Source organism: Salvelinus alpinus, chromosome 13, assembly GCF_045679555.1.
Source record: "Salvelinus alpinus chromosome 13, SLU_Salpinus.1, whole genome shotgun sequence".
Classification (NCBI taxonomy): Eukaryota; Metazoa; Chordata; class Actinopteri; order Salmoniformes; family Salmonidae; genus Salvelinus; species Salvelinus alpinus.
Window position 1 is genome coordinate 20480667 of NC_092098.1, and position 22419 is coordinate 20503085.

The 22419-nt window shown below is 42.0% G+C and overlaps 1 protein-coding gene across 1 annotated transcript; it reads left to right on the top strand.

The window, feature by feature from the left end:
- Window positions 1-376: 376 nt before the first annotated feature.
- On the top strand, window positions 377-22050 carry LOC139537316 (cohesin subunit SA-2). The gene is made up of 34 exons (XM_071338479.1): window positions 377-613; window positions 2401-2527; window positions 5662-5740; window positions 5873-6028; window positions 6133-6229; window positions 6361-6437; window positions 6545-6749; window positions 6972-7123; window positions 7482-7555; window positions 8093-8216; window positions 9368-9466; window positions 9568-9647; window positions 9760-9867; window positions 10023-10131; window positions 10220-10337; window positions 10424-10527; window positions 10711-10803; window positions 10953-11042; window positions 11182-11385; window positions 11605-11675; window positions 11790-11877; window positions 11966-12046; window positions 12183-12275; window positions 15264-15438; window positions 16006-16145; window positions 16233-16334; window positions 16440-16588; window positions 16776-16904; window positions 17587-17795; window positions 18600-18825; window positions 19704-19814; window positions 19934-20060; window positions 20157-20234; window positions 20473-22050. The coding sequence occupies exons 2-34, from the start codon at window positions 2484-2486 to the stop codon at window positions 20494-20496; spliced, it is 3816 nt and encodes a 1271-aa protein (XP_071194580.1). The 5' UTR covers window positions 377-613; window positions 2401-2483; the 3' UTR covers window positions 20497-22050.
- Window positions 22051-22419: the final 369 nt, after the last annotated feature.

A 22419-nucleotide genomic window follows, 5' to 3' on the forward strand; every position in this document is an offset into this window, starting at 1 on the left:
TAACAGAAATTAAGAAAAAAAATCTGATACTGTCCAACATGATTTCTGATTCTGTCCTACAACCTGACATGATTGTTTAATTATGTGAGAGGTAAGAGAATGGAGTTTATGCTTGTGGAAATTGGTAGACTAGAGATGTAAAGCCCTTTTCAATATAATTCAATGATCTGTTATGGTTCGTACATAAAACATGTGTGTAAAAAGCTATTCCTATTTTCGCTGTGCAAAACCTATACCATTACGTGTATACTGGTTCTCAGTGGTTTATGTATCATCAACAGTACGTGTTATGGCAATGTCCTATCTACATGATTGTTTTACGAAAATTAGGTTGCGGTCAAGTGTAGTGTTCAATTTCACCGACAGGTGGTGCGACATCAAAAACAGGAATCCATCGACAACAAACTGAGCCATGCTAGTTACGTTAGCTAGCAGTAAAAAAAAAAAAATAGAGTAACCTTAGATCAGGAATCAGATCGACCAAATAAAAAATTCCGAGTGTGATGAGTAGCCAAGTATATATTGAATAATTAATAAAAGTTCGAGCGAGACAACTTTAGAAACATCTGGACTATTTTGAGGATTGATTACAGTGTTTGATTCAAACAACGAGGTAAGTTGTAAAATGGCGGATACGATTCTGGCAGTTTGTCGTTTTATCTAGCTAGCTCACGTTAGCTAGCTGTGTTGCTATTAATGTTGAATACACTAGCACGTTATTAGCTATATGTAGGACAATTCATGTTAGCTACAATAAGGAACTTAGATTTGGAGTAGCGGTTACATCGCAAATTAGCCGTGTCGTGTTAGCTAACTTAGCTTTCATCAAACCATATAGACGTTTCACTTGACTATAACAAGGATAAATACATTTGCTGTGAAGTTAACTATTAATGTTAGTACGCTAACAGTAGTAATAACACGGTAACGTTAGCTATTGTAGTTAGCTAACCTAGCTAGGTTATGTTGCTCTTCTACGATTGTGTGCAGCGACTTTGCCTGATTTTGAGTCGGAATCGTTACCTAATCGTCTTGTTCACCAAAAACCCATCATGCGAGTGTTTGTTTATATCTAACGTTAACGTGCCTGGGCTAACGTCAACATTTCCTAGTTAGATAGCCAGCTAGCTAATAAGGATAGTTAGCCAGCTAACGTTAGCTAGCTGCTGGCAAAGATGGAGGACGTCGAACATTGTTTACACGGAAGCTAGTTAGGTAGCTTGTTTTTGGGAGTAACTAGGTAGATATTGGAAATCTGTCTAGCTAACTAGTATGACAACAAATACATGTTCATACTTGTTGGATAGTTTGTGTTAGCTATTAACTTAGTTACATGTACTGTTACCAATACAGTTCTGACAACCTAAGAATGCTAGACTACGTTAGCCAACCTTGTGTTCGCCGACATCAACCAATGAACAAAGATTGAGTATTTTAAGAACGTCTATTGCTGGCCTTACATGGAGCAGGCCTCAAAATGGAGGGAAAGCCGACGTGTATATAGCTAGTTCGAACTAAGTTCGTTCATTCTTCTCATTTGCAAAGAAATTTGCTAACGCGGCTTAGCGAATGGCCTTCATCTTTCATTTTGAAGCATCGTTAGCTTTAATACCTGGCTATCAAAGCAACGAACTAGGCTGGCTAGCTACATCAGAGTTCCCCAAAGGGCGGGCCGAGTTGGGCCATCTGGCGATTTTATTTGGCCCCTCAACTTTCTGAGCAAATGTGTGTGTGTGTGTGTGTGTGTGTGTGTATATATATATATATATATATAACATCTCACACACATTCATATATATTTGCTGTTGAAACTAAAATACTGTAAAATCACCAGCAAATCATCTTACATCTGTTCCCAAGTATTCCCACGCAAGGTTTGAAATTGTAATTATTTTGTCAAATACTATATCTGTTTGTGCTTCTTGCAATCACATGCTTCGTAAACAACAGGTGTAGACTAACGGTGAAATGCTTACGGCTCTTTCCAACAATGCAGAGAGAGAAATAATAATAATACCCAATGAGGAACGATAACTTGGCTATATACACGGGGTACCATTACCGAGTCGATGTGCAGTGGTACAAGGTAATTTAGGTAGATATGTACATATAGGTAGGGGTAAAGTGACTATGCAACAGGATATAATAAGTAGCAGCATATGTGATGAATCACAATAATTGGTCTAAATGGTTGGACAAAAGCAGTCTAATGATGGTTTTACGCCTATGTTTTATGTTACTGCATTTGTCCATTTGAAAGTTTGAAACCTGTCCATGAAGGAAAATCTGTTCAGAGGAGGGCAGTGTGTTCCACTCAAAGTATGTACTCTGAAGAGCTCTTCTATGAAACACAATAGATTTCTCAATTGAACTAACCCCTCATTTCCTTTCATATACTAGGTTGTATTACCCTACGTTTTGGTGGATCCTGAGAAGGGGAGAAGTCCATACTTACTAGAGTGGGTCCAGAAAATGTTAAAGAAATGATAGCAGCACAGGAGTTGCACACAGAGTTTCAGTTTCCTCAGTAAGTATAACATAGGTGTGAAAAGTGTCACCACTTTAAAAAATGTAAACGGTGAAGATGCAGTGGACAATAAGTGTTGTATTGCATAGATAGACCTTCAAACTAGTTCAGTGTGTAATGATAATAGATTTATTTTATATAGCGCTTTTCATACAGAATCTCAGTTGCTTGAAAAAAAATTATATATAAAATAGATATATACTGAACAAAAATATAAATGCAACATTTAAAGTGTTGGTCCCATGTTCGCAACATGTAAGAATATCAACGAATTTACTGAGTTACAGTTCATAAAAGGGAATCAGTAAATTGAAATAAATTCATTAGACCCTAATCTATGGATTTCACATGACTGGCCAGTGGCACAGCAATGGGTGGGCCTAGAAGGTTATAGGCCCACCCACTTGGGAGCCAGGCCCACAAACTGGGGAGCCAGACCCAGCAAATTAGAAATAGTTTTTCCCCACAAAAGGGCTTTATTACAGACAGAAAACTCCTCCATCTGCTGTCCGGATGGCTGGTCTCAGATAATCCCGCAGGTGAAGAAGCCGGCTGTCGAGGTCCTGGGCTGTCATGGTTACACGTGGTCTGCAGATGTAAAGCTGGTTGGATGTACTGCCAAATTCTGTAAAACAATGTTGGAGGCGGCTTATGGTAGTGAAATTAACATAAAATTCTCTGGCAACAGCTTTGGTGGACGTTCCTGCAAATCAAATGTTATTTGTCACATGCGCATGTGTACTTCACCTTACCGTGAAGTACTTAATTACAAGTCCTTAACCAACAGTGCAGTTCAAGAAATAAGTTAAGAAAATATTTACTAAATAAACTTGAGTAAAAAAAATATTTTTTATAAAATAAAATCTAAAAGTAACACAATAAATTATATAACAATAACGAGGCTATATACAGGGATAGGGAAAGGGGGATACCTAGTTGGTTGTACAACGGAATACCTTCAACTGAAATGTGTAACCCAACCCCTCTGAATCAGAGAGGTGCGGGGGGCTGCCTTAATCGACATCCACGTCTTCGGCGCCCGGGGAACAGTGGGTTAACTGCCTTGCTCAGGGGCAGAACAACAGATTTTTACCTTGTTAGCCCGGGGATTCGATCCAGTAACCTTTCGGTTACTGACCCAACGCTCTAACCACTAGGCTACCTGGGGGTACCGAGTCAATGTGCGAGGGTAGAGGTTGGTTGAAGTAATTTGTAAAGTGACTATGCATAGATAAACAGCGAGTAGTGTCAATGTAAATAGTCCGGTTGGCCATTTGATTAATTGTTCAGCTGTCTTATGGCTTGGGGGGGGTAGAAGCTGTTATGGAGCCTTTTGGTCCTAGATTTGGCGCTCCAGTACCGCTTGCCGTGCGGTAGCAGAGAGAACAGTCTATGACTGGGGTGACTGGAATCTTTGACCATTTTTTGGGCCTTCCTCTGGCACCGCCTAGTATATAGGTCCTGGATGTCAGGAAGCTTGGCCCCTTGTGATGTACTAGGCCGTACACACTACCCTCGGTAGCGCCTTACGGTCAGATGCCGAGCAGTTGCCAGCCAGGCAGTAATGCAACCGGTCAGGATGCTCTCGATAGTGCAGCTGTATAACTTTTTGAGGATCTGGGGACCCATGCCACATCTTTACAGTCTCCTGAGGGGGAAAAGGTGTTGTCATGCCCTCTTCACAACTGTCTTGGTGTGTTGGTACCATGATAGTTTGTTGGTGATGTGGACACCAAGGAACTTGAAGCTCTCGATCTGCTCCACTTCAGCCCAGTTGATGTTAATGGGGGTCTGTTTGGCCCTGCCTCTCCTATAGTCCACAATGAATTCCTTTGTCTTGCTCACATTGAGAGGTTGTTGTCCTGGCACCACACTGCCAGGCCTCTGACCTCCTCCCTATAGGCTGTCTCATCATTGTCGGTGATCAGGCCTGCCACTGTTGTGTCATCAGCAAACTTAATGATGGTGTTGGAGTCGTGCTTGGCCATGAAGTCGTGGGTGTACAGGAGAGGACTGAGCACGCACCCCCAAGGGGCCCCAATGTTTAGGATCATCATGGCGGATGTGTTGTTACCTACCCTTACCACCTGGGGTGGCCCGTCAGGAAGTTCAGGATCCAGTTGCAGAGGGAGGTGTTTCGTCCCAGGGTCCTTAGCTTAGTGATGAGCTTTGTGGGTACTATGGTGTTGAACGCTGAGCTGTAGTCAATGAACAGCATTCTCACATAGTTCCTTTTGTCCAGGTGGGGAAGGGTAGTGTGGAGTGCGATTTAGATTGTTATCTGTGGATCTGTTGGGGTGTTATGCGAACTGGACTGGGTCTTGAGTTTCTGTTATGGTGGTGTTGATGTGAGCCATGACCAGCCTTTCAAAGCACTTCATGGCTACCGACGTGAGCGCTACGGGGCGATAATCATTTAGGCCGGTTACCTTCGCTTTCTTGGGCACAGGGACTATGGTGGTCTGTTTGAAACATGTAGGTATTACAGACCCGGTCAGGGAGAGGTTGAAAATGTCAGTGAAGACACTTTCCAGTTGGTCCGCACATGCTTTGAGTACACGTCCTGGTAATCCGTCTGGCCCCGCAGCTTTTTGAATGCTGACCTGTTTAAAGGTCTTGCACACATCGGCTACGGAGAGCGTGACCACACGGTCGTCCGGAACAGCTGCTGCTCTCATGCATGCTTCAGTGTTGCTTGCCTCGAAGCTGGTATAAAAGGCATTTAGCTCGTCTGGTAGGCTGCAGTCAGCATGCCAATTTCACGCTCCCTCAAAACAGAGCATTATGTTGTGTGACAACACAAGGTGCCCCTGTGTAATGATCATGCTGTTTAATCATCTTCTTGATATGCCACACCTGTCAGGTGGATGGATTATCTTGGCAAATGAGAAATGCTCACTAACAGGGATGTAAACACATTTGTTCATAACATTTGAGAGAAATAAGCTTTTTGTGCATGTGGAATATTTCTGGGGTCATTTATTTCAGCTCATGAAACACTTTACATGTTGCGTTTATATTTTTGTTCAGTGTACAATGTTTACAGAGCTGTCTGCCAAGGCTTCCTTACAGTGCCATGGCAACCACAGAACTCAATGAATGGTTGCTATGACCTCATTTTGGTTTCTGAACAGGGAGGCTGATACACAGTTGTCCTCTGACACAGACCTTGAGGACCCTGATGTCAAAAATGCAAAGCTTGGGAAAGGAAAGGTGAGACTTGCATCTAAAATCTTCTATCAACACAAGAAAACCATAATAAGTTGGCTATGGCCACGTACTGTTATTCATTTGTGCACACACAATGTACACTGACACTTTACATGGTATTCTTGTCTGTTCTAGGCGAGTAAGAAGGGGAAGAAAGCCACTGGAGAGAAGGGAAAGGGTGGGGCAGCGAAGGGTGCTGGCCTTGGCCGGGTGAATGGCCACCACCAGGAGAATGGGATGGAGAACATGACCCTGTTCGAGGTGGTGAAAATGGGGAAGAGTGCCACACAGGTTGGTACAAACTTTTTTTATTAGACAATGTAATTCTCAAAGCATGTTGGTGATAGTAGTATTTTCATATTAAAGTGATGGTGAATGGGTGTCTTTTCTTTTAGTCTGTCGTTGATGACTGGATTGAGTCTTACAAGAATGATCGAGACATTGCACTCCTGGACTTGATCAACTTCTTCATCCAGTGCTCCGGCTGTAAAGGTAGGCACCCAGAGTGGATTGAATAGAATACTAAACCCTGAGAAGGTAGTTTCTAAATCATTTTGCGTCCATTACTCGTGATTATTGAGCGAGCTAAGATTTTATGGTTATTCTGTTTTATTTCGCTACAGGTGCTGTCAGTGCAGAGATGTTCAGGCACATGCAAAACTCTGAGATAATCAGGAAGATGACTGAGGAGTTTGACGAGGTACTGTCTGATGATACAGTTACTGTACGTCTTTATTTATGCCTCTGTCTATAGGGTCAATCTAAACGTTATTCTCTATTTTTCTCTCTCTCTGTGTGATCATATAGGACAGCGGGGACTACCCGTTAACCATGGCAGGGCCACTGTGGAAGAAGTTCAAGTCAAGCTTTTGTGAGTTTATCGGGGTGCTGGTGCGGCAGTGTCAGTACAGCATCATCTATGATGAGTACATGATGGACACGGTTATCTCGCTGCTCACGGGTCTGTCTGACTCACAGGTCCGAGCCTTCAGACACACCAGCACACTGGCAGGTCAGTACTAACACAACGTAGACACTGGGCAGTTGAGGGAGGGCTGCAGTTAAAGCACTGTTAAACTACTAGCTTGATGTATGTAATGCTATCTTTTATGGGGGATATGTTGTGTGTCCATATGTAGGCCTGTTCAATATACCTTGACTTGATGGCCTGTCTGCATTAATAGTGCCTTATTAATTAGTAGATGTCACTCAAGTCAGTTGTTGTCTCTCCCAGCCATGAAGTTGATGACTGCCTTGGTGAACGTGGCTCTGAACCTGAGCATCAACATGGATAACACTCAGAGGCAGTACGAGGCAGAGAGGAACAAGGTCATGGCCAAGAGGGCCAACGATAGGCTGGAGCTCCTTTTACAGAAGCGTAAAGAGGTGAGTAGGTTCCTCTTATGAGAACTGTTACCTGGTCTTAAAAATTCTAACCTGACCATTTAAATATGTATATTGCAAAAGGAAAAGGCGCATCGCTTGCTCACCAATTAAAGCATATTATTTTATTTTAACATCTAAAAGCTTGACGTTTTTGGCCTTCATTAATTGCCTTCATCAGAACCAGTTTCTGATGAACTCCTGAACGTCAGACTTTTAATAGTGAGCGAGCGATGCGCCTTTTAAATTATGATTTTGTATTTTTGTTGTTCCTCGACTCACGTTGGGTTGTGCACTCTCCACTTCTTTCCATTTTAGAAATCTTAAAGGCATTTTTCATTTTAAATGTCTCTATTTTCAGCTTCAAGAAAATCAAGACGAAATTGAAAACATGATGAATGCGATTTTCAAAGGAGTGTTTGTTCACAGATATCGGTATGTATTGTAATTTGTCATCTTTCTACATGCAGAACAATGAATCCAATTAGAACTGTCATGGATTATGCGTTATATTTAGAATTATGTATTGTTTTAGGGTGGAAATTATGAATGTTTTTTATGTAGTCGATTTTTATTGAAGTTAGGGGGTCTAAAAAGAGAACTGTGGGTGCATTCACTAGATGTCAGAGAGTTCGATCTCTCAATGTGGAAATCAACTTCAGTGGCATGGAAGGCATACAGCAGCTGAGATGTGCAGACTGGTCTTTCACTGAGCTGTTCCAAGGCTCTGTGGCGCCCTCTTGTGCTAAACAGGCAGCGACGGTTGCTAAGGCAGAACAGCTCATCATGGCACAGCATGTGCCACTGATATCTGATCTAAGTAGGCTTTTAAAACTGCCTCTGGCTGTACCACTTAAGCTTTTCTAATGAATCCTCTTTTACTGCCCTGCCATAAGGTATCAAATAATTGAATTGACCAGTGAGCATGATGGGTCTGTGAATAAGTCTGGACATTTCTTCTCTGTTTATCAGTGATGCCATAGCTGAAATCCGGGCAATTTGCATTGAGGAGATTGGGGTATGGATGAAGATGTACAGCGATGCTTTTCTCAATGACAGTTATCTGAAGTATGTTGGATGGACCATGCATGACAAGGTGAGCCATGCAATATGTCAAATCGCATTTGTGGGAGTGGTAAAGCGTTGCCAGTACAGTCTCTTGTATTCAAGTAAGATGTACTGTGTATTTCAATAGTAGGTTTATTATCAGAGTTGAAATGCTACAGCAGGGGTTCCCAAACTTTTTCACTTGGGGCCCCCCTTCCAGCATTGGGGAACATCCCGCGCCCCTCCCTAAACACACGCCATGTCTATTTCTATGGGCACAAGCACTGTTCTTGACACAAACTGTTCACCCCCTTCTTGTTGGGGGAGAGAATTTTGCAGATTTAAAAGCTTATTTCCTGCAATTCTACACATTTTTATGGGGAGCAAAGAAAATGTTGCAGTTTTAAAGCTAATTGTCTTGCAAATCTATATATTTTGCTATGTCTAATGTATATTTGTGATATTTGAGTGACTAAACATTTACAGTAACAAAAACATTAGCTGACATGGGCTAGTTGATCTGGACAAGTTATACATATCTCTCTAAGGTGTTAGGTTCTAAATTAACCTATTAAAACTCACTGACGATTAGTAAAGCTTAAACCAAGTTTTTTCACCCATTGTGTCATACAGCTGCATAAGGCAAAATACATATTCACACAAGCACTGATATTTAACCCTTTCTCCTATGCTGAGTCTTCTACACATCTGATCAGCCAATGCATCTCTGTTGCTAGAGAGAACCTTAGTGATATCTGTTCTTCCTCACTTCATCTGACCTGACTTCGGCCCCAAATTTCTCACTCCTCCCCAACTCACAGCTGTCATGTTGACTTGCACCAGACTGTGTCTCTTCTCCCCATAGGATCCCTGATGGTTAACAATTACATTTTCGGACAGAATATAAACGTTACACATTGCCTTCTCTCCCTCAGTGACATGAATACGTATATTTTATATTTTCAGAAGCCAACAGAGGTATGTAATGACTAACATGACAAGAGCAACTGATGATGCGCTACCTAATTTAGAAATTGCACCTTGTGCATTCTACTATTACAACTTTCAAGAGTCAGTTTAAAGCCGGACTGAGTTCCCGCGCCCCCCTTGCCCCCCCACACACACAGTTTGGGAACCACTGAGCTACAGCATTGAGATTTGAACGTTGTGGCTACAACATTGTCTTCCCTGTGACTGCAGCAAGGTGAAGTGCGTCTCAAGTGTCTGACTGCGCTCCAGGGCCTGTACTATAACCGGGAGCTCAACACTCGGCTGGAGCTTTTCACCAGCCGCTTCAAGGTAGGTCAGACACTCAACCATCTCACCACTGACTGGGAAAGCCTGTACATAACATACGCACATCATGGTTGGCCAGATGTTGACTTTCCTGTCATCGACAGGACCGCATTGTGTCGATGACTCTGGATAAGGAGTATGATGTTGCAGTGCAAGCCATAAAACTTCTGACTCTTGTCTTGCAGTAAGTATTCTGCAAAACATGTTAATATTGCAAATGTATTAGTGTCCAGATTCCGTGACCGCTGACCCCGTTGAGACCTTAAAGCCCTGTCTTTGTTGTTGTCACATTGCAGTAGCAGTGATGAGGTCCTGACAGCAGAGGACTGTGAGAGTGTCTACCATCTGGTCTACTCTGCTCATCGACCTGTGGCTGTGGCTGCAGGAGAGTTCCTCTATAAGAAGTAGGTCTCACACCGGCTGTCTGAAGCTGTGGTGGAAGCTGAATTGTGATTAAAGCCCTATTTGGGTTTGAAATGCCTCCATGCTGAGAAACTGAAGTTAGTTTGAGAGTTATCCAGCAGCATTTAGCCTGATCTCAATGTTGTCCTGTTCTTAGGCTCTTCAGCCATCGAGGTCCAGAGGAGGAGGGGATGCCCAGGAGGGGCAGGCAGAGCGTCAACGGGAACCTCATCAAGACCACCGTCTTCTTCTTCCTGGAGAGTGAGGTGTGTTCAGGCTCCATTTAGAGTCTCTGTCTGAAGTGACCTACACGGGGCACGTGTTTCGGTTGTGAAAATTTCTGAACGTTTGCAGCTCCATGAGCACGGGGCCTACCTGGTGGACAGTCTGTGGGAGTGTGCAGGGGAGCTGCTAAAAGACTGGGAGAGCATGATCAGCCTGCTGCTGGATGAGCCCATGCCAGGGGAGGAGGGTAAGGAGGAGCACCAAGCACTTGCACACAAACACACACTGTTGTTCACACTGTCATATCTCATCAACATGTTTGTCCCTGTCCAGCCCTGACTGACCACCAGGAGACTGCTCTGATAGAGATCATGCTGTGTGCCATCCGCCAGGCCTGTGAGTGCCACCCTCCAGTGGGCAGAGGCACAGGGAAGAGGGTGAGTGCTGCTTGGCATATACCAATGTAAGCCCCTCAGCGGTCAACTCCAGTACTAGTGAGCTCTCAAGGCTCTATTCTCAGAAGCCATGTTTGAACATTCACTCCGATGACTGAGGTTATATGAAAACCTTTCATATAACATGATTGTGATGTAATTGGGCTCTTCTGAAAATTATCCTAGGTCTTGACAGCGAAGGAGAAGAAAACCCAGCTGGATGACCGGACGAGAATCACTGAGATTTTCGCTGTGGCGTTGCCTCTGTTGTTGGCTAAGGTCAGTTATCAAGTCATCTACATGACTGTCACTTGACAGTCTACACACAGCTGCTATATAGAACTCAGCCCCTGGGACCGCCAGATAGATGACCTCTTACTCAACCCTCAGTATCTTGTAGCTCCCCTCACCCTATCTTTTCCTCACAGTACTCTGTTGATGCTGAGAAGGTGACCAACTTACTGCAGCTGCCGCAGTTCTTTGACCTGGAAATATACACCACTGGTCGATTGGAAAAGGTTTGTGAATCGTCTGATATTCCTGGACTTCAACTAATCCTACCGTACCTTAGATTGTTAACGGTAAGTTATTCACACGGTTATTGTGGCCGAATGTAGTTTGAGACCTCGCATCCCTTTGCCCTCTGTTTGTGTGCAGCACTTGGAGTCGTTGCTGCGTCAGATCAGGGAGGTGGTGGAGAAGCACACAGAGACTGACGTGCTGGAGGCGTGCTCCATGACCTACCACGCTCTCTGCAACGAGGAGTTCACCATCTTCAACAGGGTGGACATCGCCAGGTCCCAGCTACTGGACGAGCTGGTGGACAAGTTCAACAGACTCCTGGAGGACTTCCTACAGGAGGTGGGCTCACATGGCTTGGTGGTTCAGGGACTGTTTGAGATCAGATTTACAACTGTTCGTCAGATTTAATGATATTTAAAGACTACAGGACACTGAACCTTCAGAGTATTTCTCGTAGGGTTTTGTAATTGTAATTTTTTAAGGTAGTACTTGTGTTCTATTGAGACTGGAACTGTACATTTGAGTGGGATTTCACTAGACAGTTATCTGCTGTTTCAGGGTGAGGAACCAGATGAGGATGATGCCTACCAGGTCCTGTCCACACTGAAGAGGATCACTGCGTTCCACAAGTAAGGCCTTGATCAAGATTTAATGAGTAATGTGTAATCCAAACATTTGCCAGTGAATGGTAGCTAAATCAGAACTCCTTATCTGACTAGATTGTGTTTCTCTCTCCTCTGCAGTGCGCATGACCTCTCTAAATGGGACCTGTTCACCAGCAACTATAAGCTACTAAACACAGGACTTCAGAATGGTGATATGCCTGAGCAGGTACCTAAAGCATAACCCTGTTATCCCTTTAAACTCATCTAATCTCAATTCTTTACTATCACTTACCTTGTAATACTCTCTTTCCCAGATTGTCATTCATGCAATGCAGTGCACACACTATGTCATCCTGTGGCACCTATCCAAGGTTTCAGAGGGCAGCTCCACAAAGGTAAATACACTGTTATCAGTGACTAATGACTATCCGGTTTCTACAAATACTAGTGACAATTATGCCTGGATAATGAATGTGGTTTACTGCTTAAATAGTGAGCACTGAATACTGAGAATATCTGTTGTGTTTCCAGGCGGACATGGTGACCCTGAGGAAGCAGATGAGGGCTTTCTGTCTGATGTGCCAGAGCTACCTCACCAGTGTCAACACCACCGTCAAAGAGCAGGTGGGTTGTCCTACATCATGTCGGATCGCTGGACTTAGACACATTTTCCCCTAAGGTGTGTGTTCACTATTCAGTGAGTGCTAAAATGTTGCTGTGTTGGCTGATTACTGTAATGCCTCGATCACACCGACAGCGTCATTGCATAAAACGGTACGTAGCATCATCTGGATATGTGTGCAACAAAAGTTCAACATTCACCTTCACCTGCTACCATTTCTGTCAAGCCGCCTACACATACAGTTTGATGCATGTGTTCAATAAATCCAACGTATGCACCGCACAGAACGCACTGCAACTGCCACTGCAACGCATTTCTGCAAGGTTAGCGCAGTGTTCCATTGGAGAGGAATGTACTTCTGCTGTACCAAACACAATGACGCTGTCGGTGTGATCGAGGCATAAAGCATTTAGTGTTTTCCCCTAGTACATGGAGTAGCCAGCCAAATAGAAAAAGTAGCCAGCCAGGGAGTTCTGGGCTGGGGGGTGCAGGGGGTACATGCCTCCCTGGAATTTTATTTTTCAGAACTATCTCTACCTTCTAATGCCTTGATTCCATCTGAAATACACAGCTAAATTATTGAATACTTTAATGACTTTACCTCCCAGATTGGTAAAAATGTGTTGTGGTATTGAGTAGAAAGACATGACTGAAAATGTATGAGTTTAGTCTGTTAGTTGTTTTGGATATCGCCTAGGCCTTTATGATCAGGACTATTTTCTAAGTAAGATAACCTTTAACATTAAACCTGTCTTCTCTTGATGAAAGTCATATTTACAGTTTTACTGCAAGATATGAATTGCCACAATGATGTTTGTTATTCAAATTATGTATTTTATTGGCTCTGCTGCTGTGGACACTTAGGGTAAGGAAACCAGCGTGTCATTTTGTAATTTGAGTGAACTATCCCTTTAACAGTTTGGCCTGTCAGTCAATCACTGTGGGTGGGATTGTCAGGGGAGGGGGCAGGATATTTGTGAGTCACAGAGTTAGTAGGGTTTCAGACCTGTCAATCAATCACTGTGGGTGGGACTTTGAGGGAAAGCGGTAGATTAGTAATCTAGTCAAACTAGTTTAGATTAGTATTTCAATTTAGTTTTTTGTGGCAAAAACCTAAGAAAGAAGTTTGTTCTGTCAAGTCAACATGGGCTCCCTATTGAGAAACAATATAGAATTGTGGGGAAATGGTTTTTGTAGAATGAAGCAGGTGTTAAATATGGGCTTTGCTACACAGAAAGCAGCAGTTAACTAGGCTACTCCATTGTCGACACTAATCAAATCAATAGGCCTGTATTCATATTTTTCATAATACCATATCATGTGTCATAAAATGTGCTATTATAGCCTTCAATCTGTTTTCTTGTATCATATTTTGGACCAGAATGAGGCTCTCTCCACTACCTATTGTTCCTGCAATGAGGAGTCAACATCTTTGTCTATTTTTTTCCAGATTTATCTGCAGATAATCGCCAAAAGCATTAGTAGTCTACCAGTATGGAAGTTAGGGAACCAAATGAACGGCTCTAACTGATGCGATTCGGTCCGGTGATCGACTAGGCATTCCTAGTCGATCACCAGACATTTCTATAGAAAAGTCAATGACAAAAGCTTGCGTTCCTTTATTATAATTTTCTTTTTTTGACTTTGTGCTTGATTCAGAAGGTGTACTTGATTCAGAAACCCTCTGCGCCGGGTAGGCAAAGGGTTTCCATTCTGAACCATTTCATTTGTCTGAAGGGACAAACTCTGCCTACCCGGAAGACCAGAAGAGCAGTGGCTAAATCAAGTGCGCCTACTGCGCTGACCAATCGGATAGCTCAAATCACTGTGCCAAGCAAGTACAGCTTATTTAAATTCATGCTCAGCTGTGCCTCGCAAGTGATACAACTGATCTATTTTGTTTTCAAAGCTCGAGTTTTTAAATATAATACGGTCTGAGAAGAAAACAATATTGGCAGGCCAAGCATATAGCCAATAGGCCTACTGCACAAACATCATTCCTGCAGACTGTTTTTATTAATGTTGCATTGGTTTACATTTTTCATGTTTTTATTTTATCTGAGCGGTAGCTCTCTGCTTGCTTGTTGACTGCGAAAGTGATCTTGACTCAAAGGTTGGTTACCGCTGACCTGACATCTGTTTAAAAAAATAGCCATTTCTTCGGGAACAACCCATCACTAGGCTACACTGACGAGTCATTTTAGCGGTCACTGGCAAGTCTCGACATGGGCTTTGAATTTTTGGAAAAAACATACAAGATCTTTGGTTTACTCCTGATGTGATACCATGAACATATCACTACGTTGTATGATTTAAGCAAAGGGATATAGGAGATTGACTTAATTCAGTCAGTTTGACACCTTTAATAATAAACTAGTCAACACTTGTTCTTTCTGTCGTCAATCAAACCACAATAATAGCCTATGCACCCCGACTCCGTGGCTCTATAGGCCTATGAAACACGCAAAAGAAAATAAATGATTCCGCCACAAAACAATAAGTGGATTTCAACTCATCATTACATCTTACGTTACATGGGACGTGTCAATTCACTCACAGGAAACGATGAAGCAGCATCACCCTCTGTGAAAAGAAATTTGACTGCAGCCAACCACAGCGTACATAAATAACATGGGTATCGAGAGGCAGGACAGAAGGCAGACTGACAAACCAGCAGTTTCCCTGTCATCGCCCACTTTATTACTGACAGGTGTCTGTTCTATCAATAGATCACTAGAAGATGTATATCGTTCATTTTAGTGGGAGAAGGCTATACAGACTTTTCTGACTAGCGAATTGAAACGTTTTAATGAAGAAAAAAAAACCTAGTTAATTTATCAAGTGGAAAAAGTAGGCAGCTTACAACGAGTCTGTTATCGGCTATTTAGCCGATGGCCAGCGCTTATGGACAACACTGAGCCCTGTGTGGCAACTGTTAACGTGAAAGGGCTTTCTAACTAAATGTGATTGATTGATTGACTGTGTTCCAGGCCTTCACCATCCTGTGTGACGCCCTGATGATCTTCAGCCACCAGATCGTGTCGTCGAGCCGGGAGCAGCTGGAGGCTCTGATCTACACGCCAGACTCCTCCCTGCAGGCCGAGTTGCTCAACTTCATCCTGGACCACGTCTTCATCGACCAGGACGACGACAACAACAGCACAGGTCAGACACAGCCCCCTGGCAGACAGTCACCATATAGGCCAGACAGAGCCCACCCTCACACAGCCCCCTGGCAGACAGTCAGCATACAGGCCAGACAGAGCCCACCCTCAGACAGTCACCATACAGGCTAGACCGAGCCCACCCTCACACAACCCCTTGGCAGACAGTCACCATACAGGCCAGACAGTGCCCACCCTCAGACAGTCACCGTACAGGAAAGACAGAGCCCACCCTCAGACAGTCATCGTACAGGCCAGACAGCCCACCCTAACACAGCACAAGTCAGACATCCACTCAGCCCACTTGGCAGCTAGCTAGTCACAACACGAGGAGACAGCTGAGAAGGGCTTTTAATGTGAACACACATCTTAAATATGTAGTAAAACACCAGAGCTCTTTCTGAGTTGAAGTGAACACCTTATATGGAGACCTGAATGATGACATTTTGCAAGGGGTTACTTATCGCAGTTGTAAATGAGAACTTGTTCTCAACTGGCCTACCTGGTTAAATAAAGGTGGAATAAAAAATAATAAAAAGTGTGATTTTGGTTTTCTTAATTTTATCAGATGGGCAGCATGATGATGAAGCCAGTAAAATTGAGGCTTTACACAAGAGGCGGAACCTGCTGGCAGCGTACTGCAAACTGATCATTTACAATGTAGTGGAGATGAACACTGGAGCTGATATCTTCAAGCAGTACATGAGGGTATGTCTGGCCTCCTACAATATTTATCCCTTAAAAAAACCATTAATGTTGTGCTATTCCCAATCGATTACATGTGTTTTTCTCTAGTACTACAACGACTATGGAGATATCATCAAGGAAACGATGAGTAAAACAAGACAAATTGACAAGATCCAGTGTGCCAAGACCCTCATTCTGAGTTTGCAGCAGGTAAGAGCCTTGGAGGCATTAACGTTAATTTAAAGTATTGTCTTCATTTTGTACATTGTGAGTGTTTTGATGATCAATTTTAAAGTTGCAACACTTCTCTTTCAGCTTTTCAATGAGATGTTATCTGACCTCGGCTGCAACTTTGACCGCTCGTCGTCATCCTTCTGCGGCATTAAAGAACTGGCCCGACGTTTCTCGTTGACCTTTGGCCTGGATCAGCTGAAGACCAGAGAGGCTATCGCCATGTTACACAAGTAAGCCTGCAGAAAATGTAAAACTCATCCTCTGAGTAGAAATCAATAAGCCCAAAGGTTTAACAGCTCTGTAAGGCATGCTTTAATTTGAGGCTTCTCAACATCCCAGAACTGTTCAAGTATTTACAGCTCAATACTTCAATCCATTCCTTCCTAAACATGTTGTCTTGTGCTGCACTTGCTGCAGGGATGGAATCGAGTTTGCCTTCAAGGAGCCCAGTCCCCAGGGAGAGGGAAACCCTCCTCTCAACCTAGCCTTCCTGGACATTCTCAGCGAGTTCTCCTCTAAACTGCTTCGTCAGGACAAGAAGACTGTGTAAGTCAGAGGAAACTGTTATACTTATTTTTATGTTCAGTCAGTGACTGTCTTATCCGAAGCCAGACAGACCACAGCTACGCTAGATCAGGCCTAGTCATTGCGCGGCTCACGAGCCACATGCGTCTCTCTGCGACTTAATTGGTGGCTTGCGGCAATAATGTAAAAACATTTTGTTGTTTTTTCCTCATTCAGCTGAATGTGCTGCTTAGTTCATAGAACCGTGGTTACATGAGTTACCTTATTAGCAACTGGGACAAACGGAGCTGTAAAATCAGTTTCTAGCGCATATTGAAATTACTTTTATGATGATCACTCCAAAGCATACTTCGTTCGGACTGAAGTTTGCCATTACCCGTTTTGACATATCTTCTGCTATAACTTTTATTGAGATAATAGCGATAAGGTCAGATTCTAAAGATTCACCAATTGTCCTAAAATAGAGAATCAGATAATCAAATAGCTTGATGGTCCATGTTAATAGTATCTTAAATATCATGTATAAATCTATTTAATATCAAGTATGAATCAATTTGACTTTGGGACCTCCCAACCCCCATCCTCCGATGGGTATGGGAGCTTGCACGGTGATTTTGTTTTACAAGAGTGGCTCCCTCAGATATTGGTGACTACCACTGCACTAGATGATGGATGTTGAGTTGTGGTCCTCTGTCCCCTGCAGTCACCTCTACCTGGAGCGGTTTATGACCTTCCAGATGGCCTTGCAGCGAGAGGACTGCTGGCTGCCCCTCATCTCCTACAGGAACTCCCTGCAGGCCGGAGGGGACGACGACACCATGTCCGTTATCAGCGGCTACAGCAGCCGAGGTTCCAGCATCAGGAGCAAGAAGGCTAAGCCAGCCAGCACCGGGAAGAGGAAACTGCCTGAAGGTGAGGGTCCGACACAGAGCCACAGAACAGCACGGGCAACATACTATGACACACTGGCATTTAAACCTGAAAGCTCAATGTTTAGTGATATGAAATACACAACAACTTGTGTTCCTGAATCTGGCACATGCAGCAGCACAATGTCAGATCATTGATCAGGGACAAACAGATGCTAAAAGCCCGTCTAAGCAATACAATAAATCTAGCCAAATTATCAATTAGATTTTCACTTGGGAATAACTTGTTGAATGGAAATGATATTTATGAATTGAGGCAAGTGTTTGCTAGACGTTATGAGTTGTTGGCATTATAAAAAGCCAGTCCGTTAAGATTGGGATCATCAACTAGATTCAGCTGCGGGGCGATTATTTATTTATTTTCTTCTTGAGCGGATGCTCCGGGGCAGGAACATAATTACAAATAATTTGTTGGCAGCAAATTGACCGCAAGAAGCCCAAACAGATCTAATGTTTCACTAAAACATAAAAATGTCAAACGTTGTCTACATTTGTATACAATCATATTTCTCTCTATTTTGCATGGGAATACTTGGGAACAGATATCTTAAATGAAGATCACTTGGAGCTGATTTCCTAGTGTTTTTAGTCTGTCCAACAACAAAAAAATATATATATTTTGCTCAGAAAACTTGGGGGGGGCCAAATAAAAACACCTACGGGCCAAATTTGTCTCGTGGGCCGCCAGTTGGGGAACACTGCGCTAAGATGTCTCGATCTGAGCAGTGAGTAGTCCGTCCACTGTATAACAACCTCATTAAACTCTATGAAACCCTTGCTATTGCAGCAGAGGAGAGTAGCAGCTGCAGCACAGACGCTGTGTGGATGAACCGGGAGCAGAATGTGCAGACGCCAGTGATGATGCCCTCGCCGCATCTCAGCTCCACTGTGCTGAGGGACCCCAAGAAAATGAGGCCGGAGGAGAGTTACATGGGCGTCTACAGCATGACATCCGAGCAGCAACAACCGCTGCCCCCCCAGCAGCAGCACCATCAGACCCCCATGGACTACAAGTACAGAACACCTTTCTATGGCTCAACACCTTTTGATTCTCATGAGTATCTTTGGCCATTCATTGTAGGGTGTCCACCACTCTGCCCAGAGTGGGTGAAAATGCGCTTTGGTGATTTAAATTTAACTTTCTTATGTTAGTTATAAAATATGTTTTACCAAGACAAATATGATTATTCATGTTCATTAGCATTATATCCAAAAACTCTGATTACCTAATATATCTGATAATAAGCACTGAGCTCTGTTGACATAGTGGTGCAGGTTTCTCATAACAAATTGAGGATTTAACTTTTTGTGGTCGTCGTCTTCAAAGTTGTTTCCGAAGGGTCACAAAAAGCTAAATTAGCATGACACGAGCTGAATTAAATGTAAAAGGCTTTGTAAATAAATGGCTAGGTATAGGCTCAGTGTTCCGTTGACATTTCAGAGACGCTTGTTTTTGTGAGAGATCTTCTAAAATTAACAGGAATTTTTATTAATATGAAAAGCGTATTCTAAAATATGAAAATACTACATGTCACATCTGAATATCGATATCCATCTTACCTCTATATTGTTTTATGTCCTGCGGATTCGAGAAGAAAGATGAGGAGTTCAACGGGAAAGTGAGCCTGTCAGGTAGCCAGTAGCCTTAATTTTTGCATAGAATCCAGCCTATTTTTTACGCGATGCAATTTTCCATATATATTTTTTTTCTTGGTAACTTTTTTTTCTCAAAAGATGCATTTTTGATTGGACACCCTAGCCATTGTAATGTTACTTATCTACGAATGCGATGTTATCACAATTAATGATATATTCAATGAAACCGCTGAAGTTCACCTCTTGTTTGAATAAGTATGACTGTCTGTATTAATGCGTCTGTCTCTGTTTTCAGTACCCAGGTGACCTGGATGCTAGCCCAGAGACAGCAGGCAGAGGCCCGGCAGCAGCAGGAGCGAGCCAGCATGCAGTATGCCAAGATGAGGAGCCACATGCAGCATGCAATGTAAGACGGCACTTCTCTTCCAGACCACAGTGGTGTTTCAACCCCAGTGTAGTACATAGTCATTTGCTGCCATGTGTAATGTATTTAGTTATTCCATGGCCATGTCTTTGACCCTCTAGCCGCCGCAGTTCAGGACTCATGGAGGATGATGAGGAGCCAATAGTAGAGGATGTAATGATGTCATCAGAGGACCGTTTGGAAGATCTCAACGAGGGCATGGATTTCGACACTATGGATATTGATCTGGTAAAATACACTCCATGATGTTTATTTTCTCACTAGTAGTGCATTTATGAATATTACTGCTTTGGTGTTTCTTCTTACTCTGCTGTTATTATTTAGCCACCATCGAAAAATCGTAGAGAGAGATCGGAGCTGAAGCCTGACTACTTTGACCCTTCTTCCATCATGGATGATTCGGTGGGTATTGGTTTGTTATTGAGAGTGAAATGATATCTACATTGTTAAAGATAATGTATAACAAACAGTATGATTTACAATAATAGTGGCAGTGCTGATGTGAAGTCCAGATACCTAGTTAGTTAGTGTCTTTGGTATACATATGCTCATGGAAACGCTATACTCATATTCTTCAATTCACTTTTCCATAATATACATCAAGTAATTAAAAACTCAAATGGATTTTCCTTCCTTTTAGGTCCTCAATGTTTCAATGTTCTAAGCTGATCTGCATGAAGAGGACACTGTGTTGTTACCGAAAACCTTTTTGATGACGAGAAGTATTTTCTGTAGAGAACTGTTTTAAGATAAGCTCATGGGACTATTTGCTTGTGAGGCAGCAATGGATGCCATTTCGACATCATGTTTGAATTTCACCTTTACCTTTGTCAATCAATGGGCAGGTTTTTGTGTCATGTAAATACGTAGTGTCTGACATACTTATAAAAGATAACATCTGGCATGGCATGTAGCCATATATTAAAATATATACAGTAAGAGAAAATGTGAAATGTCTTCATATTGTTGGAAGGCCTTACCGCAAATATTGTTGGAACTCCTTACCGCAAATATGAAATACCAGTCATGGTATTTTTTTAAAGGTTAATCTGTTCTACTTTTATAACTTATAGAAGACTTTGATTTATAGATATTTTGTAATGACAATCAGATGTAAATCAGTACTTTATAATCATGTTATTACTCATAGAGAGTACAGAAATTACCTTTGTAATGGAATTTATGGTGGGTATCAACGGATGTGGCCTGCAGTTTCTTTCTTTTTTTTCAGTGTTATAGGTGAGACCTCTTGATGAACTGATAATGCCCAAAAGCCATTTGACCAATTGACAGGCTTAGTTTGAATTCATTCTGATTTGCTTTTATAGGTTTGATGATTTGAATGCTGTGTGACTTTTTGAAGAGTGGTACAAAAGTATACTGTGCAGAGGGGTTGTATAAATGAGCGGTCGAAATGTTCTGTTGTCTGTAAGAGAAAGCTTAAGAGCTTAAGAGTTTGGATTAGCTATCATGGTATCATAATATATTATATATAAGTCAATATTATACAGTTATAAAAATGTGTAATATATTGTGAATCGGTGCTCATTTTATATTTGTTCAGTTTTTGTTAATTTGAAATACAATTTAGGAAAAGGTTCAATAGAATGTAAACTGGTTTAAATTAACCTCCTAACTAATGTGCAGTTATGTATAAGAATTTACATTTGTATGGTTTTGTTTGTCTTGTCTTTTCTAAGGATTCTTGTTTGAATAACTTTTCTTTACCTCTATGTACATTAGGTTTGTTTGCAGGTTCCCAACAAGCTTTTCTGGGGGAATAAAATTGTAATCATGAATATTGTAAATTATAGTTTTATACCGCCAAAACAGCTTAAAACACAGCCTCCTTTTTAAAAGCAAAAATGTCACATTTAAATCTAAATACGAAACTACAAACCAGAGTTTCATATTTTTCATTATTTAGATTGTAGCAAGGTTAGACAGTAAATAAATAAATCATTGAAATGCATAGTTTCACTTAAATTTGATGTAGGTGTCATACTTTCATTTTGATATTTTCCTTTCTGTTGTCCTTGCATTGAACTGCTGAAAGTGTGCATACGTCTGGATGTGTATGTATACACACATAGATATATATGTATATACATATGTGTTTTTTTATTCTATTTACAAAGTGTCCACTGTACCATTTATGGTTTGTATTTATGTCTGGAGACAGTAACTTTTTGAACAAAATAAACCCCCTGCAATTGTGTGATGATTTGAGCGTTATCAGTTTTTAGTAGGCCTATAGAGCTCGCCAGCTTGTATTCCCAAAACCCAGAAATGAGTTACCTCTAGTTTGTTCAGCCATCCCTATGGGAAAAAATAATGGGGAAAGAATAGGGTTTTGGAATATACACAGGAAATAAACTCTGAGGTTAACACAGGTTTAGGAGATCTTATCTGTTTTGTTTTATGAGATAATAGCACTCGACATTAACTTTATTAATTATGAAGCCTTTGTTGTTTTTAATAACATGATTCAAAATTCACAATGTGACGTTAGCTGATGAAGATTATCTTATAGAACTAAACGTATAAGATCTCCTAAGCCTGTTTACCATAGACCTTATTTTCTGTG

Excerpts from the sequence above, each read along its gene's own strand:
- LOC139537316 (XM_071338479.1), top strand. The coding sequence starts at position 2,484 with ATGATAGCAGCACAGGAGTTGCACACAGAGTTTCAGTTTCCTCA. Across the intron at positions 7,124-7,481 it reads TTTTACAGAAGCGTAAAGAG|CTTCAAGAAAATCAAGACGA; the intron begins GTGAGTAGGTTC and ends CTCTATTTTCAG. Across the intron at positions 9,648-9,759 it reads CTTCTGACTCTTGTCTTGCA|TAGCAGTGATGAGGTCCTGA; the intron begins GTAAGTATTCTG and ends GTCACATTGCAG.